This window comes from Anomaloglossus baeobatrachus, chromosome 4, assembly GCF_048569485.1.
Source record: "Anomaloglossus baeobatrachus isolate aAnoBae1 chromosome 4, aAnoBae1.hap1, whole genome shotgun sequence".
In the NCBI taxonomy this organism is placed as follows: Eukaryota; Metazoa; Chordata; class Amphibia; order Anura; family Aromobatidae; genus Anomaloglossus; species Anomaloglossus baeobatrachus.
This window is the reverse complement of record NC_134356.1, coordinates 18,996,391-19,010,836: the sequence shown is the minus strand read 5'-3', so window position 1 is coordinate 19,010,836 and position 14,446 is coordinate 18,996,391. Positions and strand designations below refer to the sequence as shown.

Genomic DNA, 14,446 nt, shown 5'->3' with positions numbered 1-14,446 from the left:
TGTAAATGATTGGGTCCTGCAAAATCATTTTGGCAAGGAGAAGTTCACAGTTGGGCTTGGATGAGGAGGGGGGGGGGGGGGGGGAGGGATGAACGGTATTAAAAACAAGTTGGTCATTTGGACATTGAAAGGAAAAGATATAGGAATTAACAGATGAAAACTGGCTTGGGTAAAAGCTTTCCTCCATCCAGGCCGGGCCATTCTCCAAACACATGCAGACAATGATTTCCAGCAATGGATTACTTTTCACTGGCACAATTCAGAATCTTGTGGCCGACGAGGCAACAAAAATGCAAAAAGGTTCTGTTTTTCGTAGTACTGTTATCTGTTCACTTGGTTTCACTGTTGCAATCCCCCAGTAATTATACACCCCCTGTCCATGTTGGCTATAGAGCAGCCATCCTCAACCTGTGACTCGTGATGTGTGGCTCATGGCTGTTTTCCAGCTTGGTGCATTAGCACCAGGTCTTTTAAATTGCTATTGTCACGCCCCAGGAGCGCTGATCCTGTTTGGGGACGCCACAGTTTTCCTTCAGCAGGACAACAGGTAGGTTGGGTTTTACTATCTTAGTCATAACGCCACTCTCGGTTTTGCGGTCAGGGGTGGGTGACCGCCACTGCAGTTTAACGAGTATCTGGGACTGAAGGACTTTGCAGTTAGATGCTGTGGCATCCCGAGAGTGAGGCTGGCCCCAGATGCTCGGGTGTGTGTGTGGGGAACGACAGGTCGCAGAATAACTCAAACATAGTCTGAGGTGTCTTAACTTGTTTACTCACTATTTTCTGGTTGGCGAGATACCCGGGCGATGCTGAGATTATACCAGGTGGAACCAGGAACTCCTTCAGGCCGAATTGAGGGTAGCCGCTAGCTCGCCTTCCTAGCATTCCTTTTCTTTGGGATAACCCCTGTCTTGCGGTACCGTGGGGTCTATCCAGGGAAGTCGCAACTGCCTTTTCTCCCCTTTCTGGCCCTTTTTGCCGACAGCGTGAACCTTGGTGAGATGGCTTCTGGCACTGGCCCCTTATGGGTCCCCTTGTTGCTGCTGAGGCTCGGACTCTGTGTTTGGCGAGGTACCTCCAGTACCCTCACCGGCAGGTTTAGCAGCTAGTTACACTTGAGGCTGCTCTAGGGACCCGTTTCCCTGTGCGTGCCTGGATACCAGGACTCCCCATACTTGGCCACCTCTCTGCAGGTGTCTTTCTGGCTGACTCACAGGTACCCGTTCTCCCCCGCCAACAGCTACTACACTTGCAGGGTCTCACTAGTGTCTCTGCACTTCACTAGCAGATTGGCTTGCTCCACTTCCTTTTCTTACTGCCACTGCAACCTAGTTCCCAGCCTCTCCACTCCACCCCTTGACAAGAATTGTAAGCCGGGAATTTACCTGGAAGCACTGTCCCAGCATGGGTGCAGTACTCAGTGGTGCCTGACCAGGTCTGGGGCGCCACACTATGAAGAGCAGGCCTCCAGATGGTGACTTTTGTGAGTAGCCCCACAAAGAAGTCTGATCTCACTGGGGGTGGGGGGGTTGTGGAAACCCCTGGAACTTGGTATACTGCCTCGGTGTGACTTCTGTGGAAAATCTTTATTATACGGGTAATGGGGGCTTTGGGTATCACTACAGTGAGGGGGGCAGGAGCTGGATGTGGCTCGCGACCCTGTCTAAAACCTAAATGTGGCTCTAAAGGTCCAAAAGGTTGGAGATCTCTGCAATCAAGGGTGTAACTAAACAAAAACACAGGTAACGTAGGATGGTTACTATGTATCACATCAAAAACATACATCCCAGCAAATTAAAACACTCGCAAAATCCACTCATCTGGCATCAGTGGATAAACAAAGTATTGATGACTCTTAGTACGTCCTGATGCAATGTAACGTACCAGAATAATCCACCTGTGGCAGATTATTGGGTGCTAGACTATTTTGAACCCCCACTGCCGGCCCCATCAGAACAGACTGGACTGTTCTTGGATACAGAAGTCATGTGTGTGATATATGGAGTGATGGATGCATAAAACATCTGCAGGCGCACAGCTGTGGGAAATAGGTGGGGAGGAGGGTCGGGGAGTGGGGGTGCTTAGGAGTATCACAGTAATCAAATATATTATGTGTATGGGGATACGGCGTGTAGGGTCTGTCTATGAATCAACAGGTGGAACATATTTTTCCTGTATTATGTTATTATATGCTGTGTGAATTCTAGAGCTATTACACCAGCAATTAGGATATTCCAGCACTAGTGGGGTCATTACAGAGATACTTTGGATAGTAAAGTAGTAGGAAGGAAATAGGAGTAATAGGGTATTACAGTAGTAGTGTTATAACAGTATGAGTGATAATACAGTGGTGGGATGGTTACTATACAAGTTTAAGGGATAATACAGCACTAGTAGGTATAATCATTAAGAATAGTCCATGAATTTTAACTTTATGATAACATTTTAAAAGAAGTTGTCATGATATATGTAGTTTTCTCCATCCCATATTTTTGTATAAGATGCCATGTGATGTATTTTACCTTCTCTCTGTATTTGCTGTAGTACTATGTCTTGTGATGTAAGTGACCATACCTTCCCCCCAGCATGTATCATATTGCAATCAGGCTTCAGCAGTAGCTATTGTCATTGATTTGGTGGGGGTTGCATATATATATATATATATATATATATATATATATATATATATATATATATATATATATTCTTCTCAGCATGGGACTTCTCCAATCTACAACTTGGTAAACAGAACAGAGCCAGCAGTCTAAAGGTCCAGTCACACTAAGCAACTTACCAGCGATCCCAACAACGATAGGGATCGCTGGTAAGTTGCTAGGAGGTTGCTGGTGAGATGTCACACTGCGACGCTCCAGCGATCCCACCAGCAACCTGACCTGGCAGGGATCGCTGGAGCGTCGCTACACAAGTTGCTGGTGAGCTCACCAGCAACCAGTGACCAGCCCCCAGCGCCGCGTGGAAGATGCTGCGCTTGGTAACTAAGGTAAATATCGGGTAACCAACCCGATATTTACCTTGGTTACCACCGCACGGAGCTACACGTGCAGAGAGCAGGGAGCAGCGCACACTGAGCGCTGGCTCCTTGCTCTCCTAGTTACAGCACACATCGGGTTAATTACCCGATGTGTGCTGCAGCTAAATGTGCACAGAGCAGGGAGCAGCGCACAATGCTTAGCGCTGGCTCCCTGCTCTCCTAGTTACAGCACACATCAGGTTAATTAACCCGATGTGTGCTGCAGCTACATGTGCACAGAGCAGGAGCCGGCACTGACAGTGAGAGCGGCGGAGGCTGGTAACAAAGGTAAATATCGGGTAACCAAGGACAGGGCTTCTTGGTTACCCGATGTTTACATTGGTTACCAGCCTCCGCAGAAGCCGGCTCCTGCTGCCTGCACATTTAGTTGTTGCTGTCTCGCTGTCACACACAGCGATCTGTGCTTCACAGCGGGACAGCAACAACTAAAAAATGGCCCAGGACATTCAGCAACAGCCAACGACCTCACAGCAGGGGCCAGGTTGTTGCTGGATGTCACACACAGCAACATCGCTAGCAACGTCACAAAAGTTGTTCGTTAGCAGCGATGTTGCTAGCGATGTTGCTTAGTGTGACGGGGCCTTTAAGTCCATTCATGCATCAAATGGCCAGGGGGAGGTGTGCCCACCTAAGGGGCTGATCTCAGGAGAGAAGAACATGTTAGTTCAGTTAGTTGGAGCTCGGCTGGAGAAGGATGAGGACCTATAGCTGAGGCTGGATCCTGGGGTCTGTGTATGTGGACTGTTACAGACTGGAGATCCGCGGCCACGTGGGATTGTGTTTTGTTGTTCACCTGTTGGACTCAAGGAACTCATAAGGACCATTGCCCTAATTCTCCTGGCATCGGAATACCAGGCGGTGCCCCTGGATCTTTTTGGTTTTTCTGTTGTGGACTCCTTGCAGATTTGAAGGATTTATATTTATGTTTGCTGCTTTATCTTTGTGGTTCCAATAAAGCCCTTTGGATTGTTCCTTGGCCTGGCGTCCCTCACTGCTCTGTTGCATACCCCGTCACAGTTGTCCCTTACAGAACAGTCCCTTCCTAACTTGACGGCTGGATTGAAGTCAGTCTGGGAGGTCAGTATGAAGTGGTTTTTATGTTGAGCAAGGTTTAGTCTATGAGAAGTCTGCAGTGTTGTGCAAGCCTTCAGGATTGATTCCTTGAAGATTTTTTTTTTGCAGAGGAAAAAAAAAAAAAAAAAAAAAAAAATATAAATAAAAGTGCAGCATGTCAATTCTTTCTGCCTTTTTCCTTGTGTTTTCAGCATTGAATGCAATGGGGGGACCCAAAAAAAAAAACAAACCCCACCACAAACGACACACCACTTGGCAAAACCACACATTTTTACCACAGTGTTTTTCCTGCCAGAGCAAGCTGATTGTCTGCAACTCAATTTGTGTTCACATAGCCTAAGCGCAATGGAGGGCTCTGTGTGAATGACGCAGGACGTCTCATGCACACGACGCTGGGCAGGAGGACGGCGATCGCACAAGATGCAGGTGGCGCCGGACCAAGAGCAACGTCGTCCCCAGGAGAGTATTATAAAAAGGTATTTTGTACGTTATACACAGAGCGGCCGGGGCTCTTATATACAGTATTCTAGAAAGCTGTTTATAGGGGCTTACTGGTTGTGGCCGCAGCTCATGAGGAAAAACCTGGTGACAGGTTCCCTTTAAAAATGATTGCTTGTCGGCATAAAGTTTCACCATGTAATAAGTCGCTGCCATATCGTAATACATGCTTTTATGAACAAATAGCAACTTTTTAATGACTGCAAAAAATCTTTCGAGTGAACATTTGCTTGGGTAATAATGAGCTTGTACGCACGATAATGACAAGATAACTATTCTATAGTTAATCCAGATTATTAAAAAAATATTCCTGTCTAATGGGGACTTTAGTGATAATCTACTGCTAAGTAATCAGTGATTTTATCATTACAGGACTACTTGGCATGCTACAGGTAGTCCAGCATACTTATGAGCTCTGTAAAAGGCTGGAGTCACACTTGCAAGAGACTCGCACGAGTCTCGCATCACATGACCCGGCAGCCGAACACTCTTCGGACAGGAGAGTCACAGCTGCATAGAAATATATGCAGCCGACCCACTCCTGTCAGGAGAGTGTTCGGCTGCAGGGTGATGCGATGCGAGACTCTCGCAAGTGTGACTCCGGCCTAACTGCTAGATCTGCAGCAGAGAAAACATTGATTTTATCAAAATGACAGCAAGCAGCCCAGTAAGGCTATGTCCGCACTTTGCGTCGTCCTATTTGCAGTTCAAAACACATATTTTGGCAGAAATTGCTTTTGCCAAAGTTGCTTTTGACCATCAAAACGCGATATACGCGTGCGTATTTACCGCGTTTTAAGCGCTTTTTCATTGCTTAAACCTAGATGCGTTTTGATTACAAAGACACTACTAAATGAAGTTTCAACATACAAACACTATTAAAAAAAAAGGGGAAAAAAAAATACACAAAATTTATTAAATCATAACGAAAAGAGAAATTTAATATAACTATAGCGGTTTTATACTATATATGGCTAAAATATCAATACATTTTTGATTTTCATTACTTTGTCGGACTATGTGTGTGTGTAAAGGGACATATAATTCCATTATTTTGATGTCAGAAAAGCATGCATTTTGGTAGTACAAAACGCATCGTTTCTGCAGCTAAAAAGCAGGTAAAACGCTGGAATTTTGATGTTGCTGCTTTTTGCTACTTCTCATTGACTTCAATGTTAACAAAACGCAGCCCAAATGGCAAACACAATTGACATGCTGCTTCTTTGAACGCAGAGTTTTTGGCCAAAACTATGCAAATTAAACGCAGCATTTAGAACTGCAAAGTGCGGACAAGATATCCCCATTTTCCATAGACTTTGCTGGAAAATCAAAACGCATGCATTTTGGCATGAAAACGCTCCAGTTCAATACTGACCTGAAAAGCAGCTGAAATGCAGGTGGAAACGCAAAGTGCGGACACAGCCTAAGTGACGCATCGCTGGAATCAGGGTCTGTCTCTACATCATGCTGCTCTCAGATGAGGCAGCAAAAACTTGGTGACAGATTCTTTTAAGGCTGCACACGCCGCATTTTTTGTATGTTTTTGCTTGCAGATTTTAAGTCTATATGCAAGGGAAAATACATCCCAGGAAAATCTATGAGAATCCTGAAGTGCTGTGCACACGTTGCAGATTATCTGCACCTGAAACTGCATCTCTAGGCAGGAAAAATGCTGTAGACGAGAGGCACTTTTTTTTTTACTGCGTCTTTCAGTTTTTCAATGCTTTTTTGATTTTTTTTATGCATTGAGAGGAAAAATGCAGAAAACATTGACATGTCCATTGTTTGTCTTTTTTTCTGCACAACAAAGGCAAACAACAGACATGTCAATTGTTTTTGCATTTTTCCTCAATGCAAAAAAAACAAAAAAACAAACGCATTGAAAAACGTAGACACAGCAAAAAAAAAAAAAAAAAAAAAAAAAAAAAGCATCTCGTCTACAGCATCTCTCCTGCCTAGAGATGCAGTTTAAGGTGCAAATAATCTGCAACATGGGAACATACCCTTAAATCTACAGGATGTCAATTCTTTCAGCTTTTTTGGGGGAAAAATCTGGAGGGAAAAAAAAAAAATAAATAAATAAAAATCATCAAAGCCACACCGAAAACACTTTTTGCTGATGTGTTTTTCCTGCCAAGAGACAGAAATTTCTGCAAATACTGCGCATCCGCCACGACCGGGACTCCATTGGGACTTCCCTTATGTATGGCGCATATAAAAACCTTACAAGTTACACACATATCACGCACCCCCCCCTCCCAAGGAAGCCATACGCGAAACGTGCGTTGGGGGTCGGTGATTCGCTGACCAGGTGCAGGGTGTATAATGGGTAAGGAGGAGAAGATTCTCTAAGGCCTCTGCCACACTCATGTGAAATTCACGCACGGGCCGAGAGACACATATTTCCCCTGCGTGTTGCGTGCAGGTAAGTACGTGTCTCTGGTATGTGCGAGCCACGTGTGTTCTACGTGTGCTATCCGCGATAGCACACGTAGAACCGGTAATTTACATACTCACCTGGTCCTTCCTGCTGTCCGTGGTGCTGATCTTCGGCTCCAGCCCTCCCGTCTCCCTGCTGCTGCTGCTGCCGCCAGGCAGTGAAGTGAATATTAAATGAGAATAATGAGCGGCGGTCGGCAGCAAGAGGCAGCAGCGGCAGAGACAGGAGGGCTGGAGAAGGTGAGTTAATGTTTTTTTTTTTTTTTTCACTGACACGTGTGTTTTCTCCGGCGCGTGTCACACGGGACCGCATCCACACTACACCCGTGTGGTACAAGTGCGGGCCGTGTGACACCCGTGCTGCGGGAGAATACACTGACATGTCAGCGTTTAGAAAAACGCACACACGTACAAGCGCACACGGACACACGTTCCGTGTGGTTTTACGTGTGTGTGCCTGCTACAATAGGGTAGCATTGCTTAACGTGTCTCCGTGCCGCCGGTACGTGTAAAAAATGACAAACACGTGCCGGCGGCACGGATATGTGTCGCAGGTCTAACATTGTATTTTTACCACTCATTGTCCTTAGTTTTGGGGTAATCCATGTGACCATTATGGCCATCTTAGGATCATGTATAGAATGAGCAGTAGCTTTACTAGGTATAGATAATATACGTTGCATTTAATGATATGCTCTGTTTTTCCCTGCCCTTATTATTGTATATGTGTCATGTGTTGTATTTACAGTATGTGATCCACACTTGTACCTCCATATGAATTTGTATATCACTTATATATTTAAAGATATTCTTAAAAAGATATTTTTCTATGATCTAATGAAATTTCTACTATATTGATAATGGATTTTGAACTCAATTTTCATATAGCATATATACCCTTAAATCTCCAGGTCAATTCTTTCAGCGTTTTTTTTTTTCTTTGCTGCAGATTTCACTCATACTAATGTGTGGGGAAAATCTGCAGCAAAAAAAAAAAAAAACACAAAACAAAAAACCACATCAAAACTGCACTGAAAACACTTTTTGCTGATGTGTTTTTCCTGCCAAGAGACAGAATTTTCTTCAACAAATACTTAACCTGTTCACATACCCAACAGGAGTAAGATGTATGTATTAGTAGTGCTAAAGTTTAATATAAGTAACATGAATATTATCAGGGAGTGTAACTGTAATAAGTATAATAGCAGTAGATAGCAGCAGCACTAGGGAAAATAACTGTAGTATTAGTAACACAAGGAAAGAAATAGAAATACAGAGTATAACAGTAATAAATAGTATCAGGGAAGATACATGTATAATAACAGGACATTTAAGTTACACAATAAGTAAATATTAGTACTAGAGATAATACATGACTAGAATACTATGTGTAATAACAATGGTAGTATATTTACCATCAGTTTCATCAGAGAATATAAAACTAATAATACCATAATCATAGGAACAAATAGTATAAAGGAATAACAAGTGTAGTTTTATAGTATTACCAGGAAAAGTAACTAAGTACAAAAGTAACATAACAGTACAAGTGTAAATAATAATAATAATAATAATAATAATAATAATAATAATAATAATAATAATAATAATAATAATAAAAAAGCCAGGGAGCGTATAAATAATGACAGGATATAATAAAAGTGCCAAGACTATAATAAAGCATAAAATAGTCGGACCAGCAGTGTAATAAGGCTCATTAGTGGTAACAGGAATGCAATAAGGCATGTAATAGTGGTACCAGGACTATAATAAGGCATGTAATAGTGGTACCAGTAGTATAATAAGGCATATAATAGTGGTACCTGGACTATAATAAGCCATATAATAGTAAGGCATGTAATAGTGGTACCAGTAGTATAATAAGGCATATAATAGTAAGGCATGTAATAGTGGTACCAGTAGTATAATAAGGCATATAATAGTGGTACCTGGACTATAATAAGCCATATAATAGTAAGGCATGTAATAGTGGTACCAGTAGTATAATAAGGCATATAATAGTGGTACCAGTAGTATAATAAGGCATGTAATAGTGGTACCAGTAGTATAATAAGGCATATAATAGTGGTACCAGTAGTATAATAAGGCATGTAATAGTGGTACCAGTAGTATAATAAGGCATGTAATAGTGGTACCAGTAGTATAAGACATGTAATGGTGGTACCAAGACTATAATACCATATAATAGTGGTACCAGGAGTATAATAAGGAATATAATAGTGGTGCCAGGAGTATAATAAGGAATATAATAGTGGTACCAGTAGTATAATAAGGAATATAATAGTGGTACCAGGACTATAATAAGGCATATAATAGTGGTGCCAGGAGTGTAACTGTAGTAATACCAGTATAGAATGGCAGCATCAGTATACCCAGTGCTATCGGTCCCCAGCCCTTACCGTGGCCGGGGAGGAGTAGGTTCCCAGCCCCAGCAGGGGGACGCTGTTGCCGTCGCTCAGGCGGACCCGATGCTTCTCCGCAGTCAGCTCCATGCTGAAATCCTGACTGAGAAAGTCGCACCGGGCAGCCCATAAGTGGCGCTGAGGAGCAGGGCGGGCACCGGGGGAGGACACCGGGAGGAGCAGGGGGGCATAAATCGAGGAGACCCCTGAGTGGCGCTGCTATAGCCCATCATTGCTCCAGCGGCACTTAGTCGCCAAATTAGCGCTATATGTACTAAATGTATTAAAGGGGGTTTCCATTGTTAACTTTTAACAAGAGGACACTCCGGGCTCCCAGAGCAGGTCGCAGCTGCCTCTCCACAGGCGTCAGTGACGCATCTGTAATAGCGGAGACCGCGGGCTGAGGTAAAGTAACGGGCGGGAGCGCTCAGCGCGCGCCTCAGGAGCTGCCAGCCAATAGGAAGCCTGTTACTGGCAGACACCTGCGTGCGCTGAAGTAGAGAAGCAGCTGATTGGTTGGTTTTGGCGGGCTGTACGGACCTGTGGGAGAAGGAGAGTGGTCCATGACATGAAGTGACCAGTGGTGAGCAGGTACAGATCCCTCCGCGCCGCATATTAGCGCCCACCGCCATGTCAGCCGCTCTAAAGGGTACACGTGAGGTAATGACTGTTAGGGAAGAAAAAGGCACTGATATTCTTGCATAAGGGCCATTATAACGAGAGGGAGGGAGGGGGTACTAAGGAGCACTATGACCATGTGAAGGTTAAGTTCACACATTCAGTATTTGGTGACTTTTTATTTCAGTATATAAGGCCATGTGCACACGTTCAGTAGTTGGGGAGTTTTTTAACTCTCTATTTGTAGCCAAAACTATGAGTGGATAAAAAAAATGAGCGGACACTACCATGCTCGGGTACTCATGACTAGTGATGGATGGGTGAGCACTACCATGCTCGGGTACTCATGACTAGTGATGGATGGGTGAGCACTACCATGCTCGGGTACTCATGACTAGTGATGGATGGGTGAGCACTACCATGTTCGGGTACTCATGATTAGTGATGGGTGAGCACAACCATGCTCGGGTACTTGTAACTGGTGATGGGTGAGCACTACCATGCTCGGGTACTTGTAACTGGTGATGAGTGAGCACTACCATGCTCGGCTACTCATGACTAGTGATGGATGGGTGAGCACTACCATGTTCGGGTACTCATGATTAGTGATGGGTGAGCACAACCATGCTCGGGTACTTGTAACTGGTGATGGGTGAGCACTACCATGCTCGGGTACTTGTAACTGGTGATGGGTGAGCACCACCATGCTCGGGTACTTGTAACTGGTGATGGGTGAGCACTACCATGCTCGGGTACTTGTAACTGGTGATGGGTGAGCACTATCATGCTCGGGTACTTGTAGCTGGTGATGGGTGAGCACTATCATGCTCGGGTACTTGTAACTGGTGATGGGTAAGCACTACCATGCTCGGGTACTTGTAACTGGTGATGGGTAAGCACTACCATGCTCGGGTACTTGTAACTGGTGATGGGTAAGCACTACCATGCTCGGGTACTTGTAACTGGTGATGGGTGAGCACTACCATGCTCGGGTACTTGTAACTGGTGATGGGTGAGCACTACCATGCTCGGGTACTTGTAACTGGTGATGGGTGAGCACTACCATGCTCGGGTACTTGTAACTGGTGATGGGTGAGCACTACCATGCTCGGGTACTTGTAACTGGTGATGGGTGAGCACTACCATGCTCGGGTACTTGTAACTGGTGATGGGTGAGCACTACCATGCTCGGGTACTTGCAACTGGTGATGGGTGAGCACAACCATGCTCGGGTACTTGTAACTGGTGATGGGTGAGCACTACCATGCTCGGGTACTTGTAACTGGTGATGGGTGAGCACTACCATGCTCGGGTACTTGTAACTGGTGATGGGTGAGCACCACCATGCTCGGTACTCTTAACGAGCAGTTAGACGCTTGGATGAGTGAGACTCGAGTACCTGAGTATAATGGAAGTCAATTGGTATAATGGAAATCATTGTTCTGGAAGATTTCCTGGAAAAAATGCTTGAGTCCCTCATTGACTTCCATTATACTAGGAATTTGAGTTGTGCCCATCTGAGCATCCAACTGCTCTTAAAGGGAACCTGTCAGGTGCAATATGCACCCAGAACCACGAGTAGTTCTGGGTGTATATTGCTATTCCCTGCCTAACCGTCCCTGCATACACTCGCATAGATAACAAGATCTTTAGAAAAAGTATTTCTAAAGATCTTTTACCGTATGCTAATGAGCGAGGGCACTAGCTCCATGGGCGTTAGTTCCCCGGCCAGTTGCCCCTCATTATCATGTTGGTGCGTCCCTGTGGATGTGCTTACGTGCTAAAGAATACGCAGCGTCACAGGATGACCTCACCTCTCTGCCGCCATCGCTGGATTTCGGCTCTTTGCGCATGATCTCGGAGTTTGGGCCATGCGCACTACTTCACTTTGAAGCCAGGAGGCGTACACCCGGCTTCATAGTGCGCATGACCCAAACTCCGGGGTCATGCGCACTGAGCCGAAATCCCCCGTCGGACGTGATGGCGGCGAACAGGTGAGAGATCATCCTCTGACACTGCGTATTCATTAGCATGATTGCACGCCCACAGAGACGTACTAACATGCTAATGAGGGGCGACTGGCCGGGGAACTAACGCTCACAGGGCTACTGCCCTCGCTCATTAGCATACAGTAAAAGATCTTTAGAAATACTTTTTCTAAAGATCTCTTTATCTATGCTAGTGTATACAGGGACGGTTAGGCAGGGATTGCAATATGCACCCAGAACTGCTTGTGGTTCCCTTTAATGAGTACTGAGCATGGTAGTCCTCGCTCATCACCAATTGTGTAGTTAAAATAAACCTGGTGATAATATTTTCCGAGCAGAATGGAGGAATGTAGGAAGAAGTGCCATGTGTAGTTAGATGAGGAGAACTACAGCCCTCGGACTGGACGTTGCAGCCTGACGCTTGGGAACATCAGCGTTTGCTGGAAAAGACTTGATCGTAGTTATACACATGAAACTTTTTAAAAGTGTAAAATAGCCTGCACAGGTGCATCATTGATGCTTGTAAAGGTATTATTGCGACCTCATCACACTCCTCCAATGCCACTCAGAGATTGACAGTACCATCTAAGGGGTTAAAGGGAACCGGTCACCTAGAATATGCGTTCTGACCTATCAGCAGACGCATGTGTGCCCTAATTACACCTCCCTACCCATCCCTGTGCTGTAAAATTGTATAATATGAAAGTAATAAACGTTTTATTACTTCATATTTCGTATGTAAATAGGGAATGTGGTCACAGGGGCGGCGCCTTGTCCTATGGACGTCTGCATATTTCCGTTGTTTCACGCCCCTGTGTGCGTGATACCATGGAGTGACGTCCCCGTCGTTCATTCTATCCTGCGAGCAATGCAGCAGGCTTCTCTTCCGGGTTCTCCTTGTCAGTTTCAGATGCGCACTGCGCATGCACACTGCGCGTCTGAAGCCGGCGATTGAAAACCCGGAAAAGAAGCCTGCTGCAATGCGCCCAGGATAGAATGAACGACTGGGACGTCGCTACATGGTATCATGCCCACAGGGGTGTGATACCACGGAAATATGCAGACGTCTATAGGGCAAGGCGCCGCCCCTGTGACCACATTCCCTGCTATTTACATACGAAATATGGTAATAAAACGTTTATTACTTTCATATTATACAATTTTACAGCACAGGGATGGGTAGGGAGGTGTACTTATGGCACACATGCGTCTGCTGATAGGTCAGAACGTATAATCTAGGTTACAGGTTCCCTTTAAACAGCTCTAATTGGCATAAGCTCTGTTCGCTGCCATTAGTGGCAGATGTTGTATGTATTACACAGCTGGCATCAGTGAGTGAGTCCACTCCATTTCCCTGATGTAAGACGCAACACTACCTCCTACGTTGGGGTAATATTTGCCTGCCAAATGCTATCTCGGTATCAGTTTTCTGGAAACAGAAAACACTATGGAAAGGAAGCGCAAATAGGGTCTTTCCTGGGTATACACCAGGTTATTAAAAGGTAACAAACTCCCCTAATAGGGTTGTGGTAGTCACAACACCTATACTCGCGTAGAAGATTTGACGAACAGCCGCAGCCCAAAAGAGAGACAATGCGTGTAATATGGCGAGAAGTAGGGTTTATGCCGCGCTATCACCAGGATATAATGATTAATTCATCTATTCTTGTACAGGTCTATGCGTTTCAGAGATCGCAGTCTTCTTCATCAGGACAATCAAGACAAAATGAACATTTTCAATAAAACAGCCTCGGCGCTGTTTTTATTGAAGACCAGTCATGAAATCAATCAGCGTGCGCAAAGTCTGTGGCAAAGCTAGCTCAAAATTTCAAGCGGGAGGCAGGTCACTGAAAATGCAGCGACCTGTTGGTCAAACATCACTTGCTTATGGAGCTGCTGGGGCAGAAGACCCATTGCACAGTCACATCCATGTGCACCGAAATCTCATTACCAGAAAACGCCAAATGAGGTTAAAGAACAAAAAGTGGATTTCTTCACCAAGGGTATCAGTTTATTCTGTATAAAAGCGCAATTATAGCCATGTATTTACATTATAAATCATTACTGACTGGTTCTCTATAACCCGTTCACAACCAAGGATGTACCTGTACGTCCTTGGTTGTGTCTGTCTTTTAAATGCGGCCTGCGTGTCAAGCTCACATTATTCCTTGCATTTGTCTGCTGATCCGATCAGCAGACATGGGCAGCTAACAGGCGCAGATGGATCGTTGATCCACCTCTGCCTGTTCACACCTTAGAACACACTGTCAAACGCTAACAGTGCGATCTAAAGTGCTTTGACAAGGATTGCGCTGTTCCTCGCCACCATCGGCGACTTTGTGACGCAATCATGC

General features: G+C 45.0%; 1 protein-coding gene across 1 annotated transcript in view; it reads right to left on the bottom strand.

The window, feature by feature from the left end:
• The window catches only part of LOC142301065 (aldo-keto reductase family 1 member D1-like), a 46,697-nt gene extending 36,869 nt beyond the window's left edge, over positions 1-9,828 (bottom strand). Inside the window, exon 1 of the mRNA XM_075342085.1 lies at positions 9,484-9,828. Coding sequence (XP_075198200.1) covers positions 9,484-9,576 — 93 coding nt within the window. The 5' untranslated portion in view covers positions 9,577-9,828. The remainder of the gene's footprint in view (positions 1-9,483) is intronic.
• Between the last annotated feature and the right edge of the window lie 4,618 nt (positions 9,829-14,446).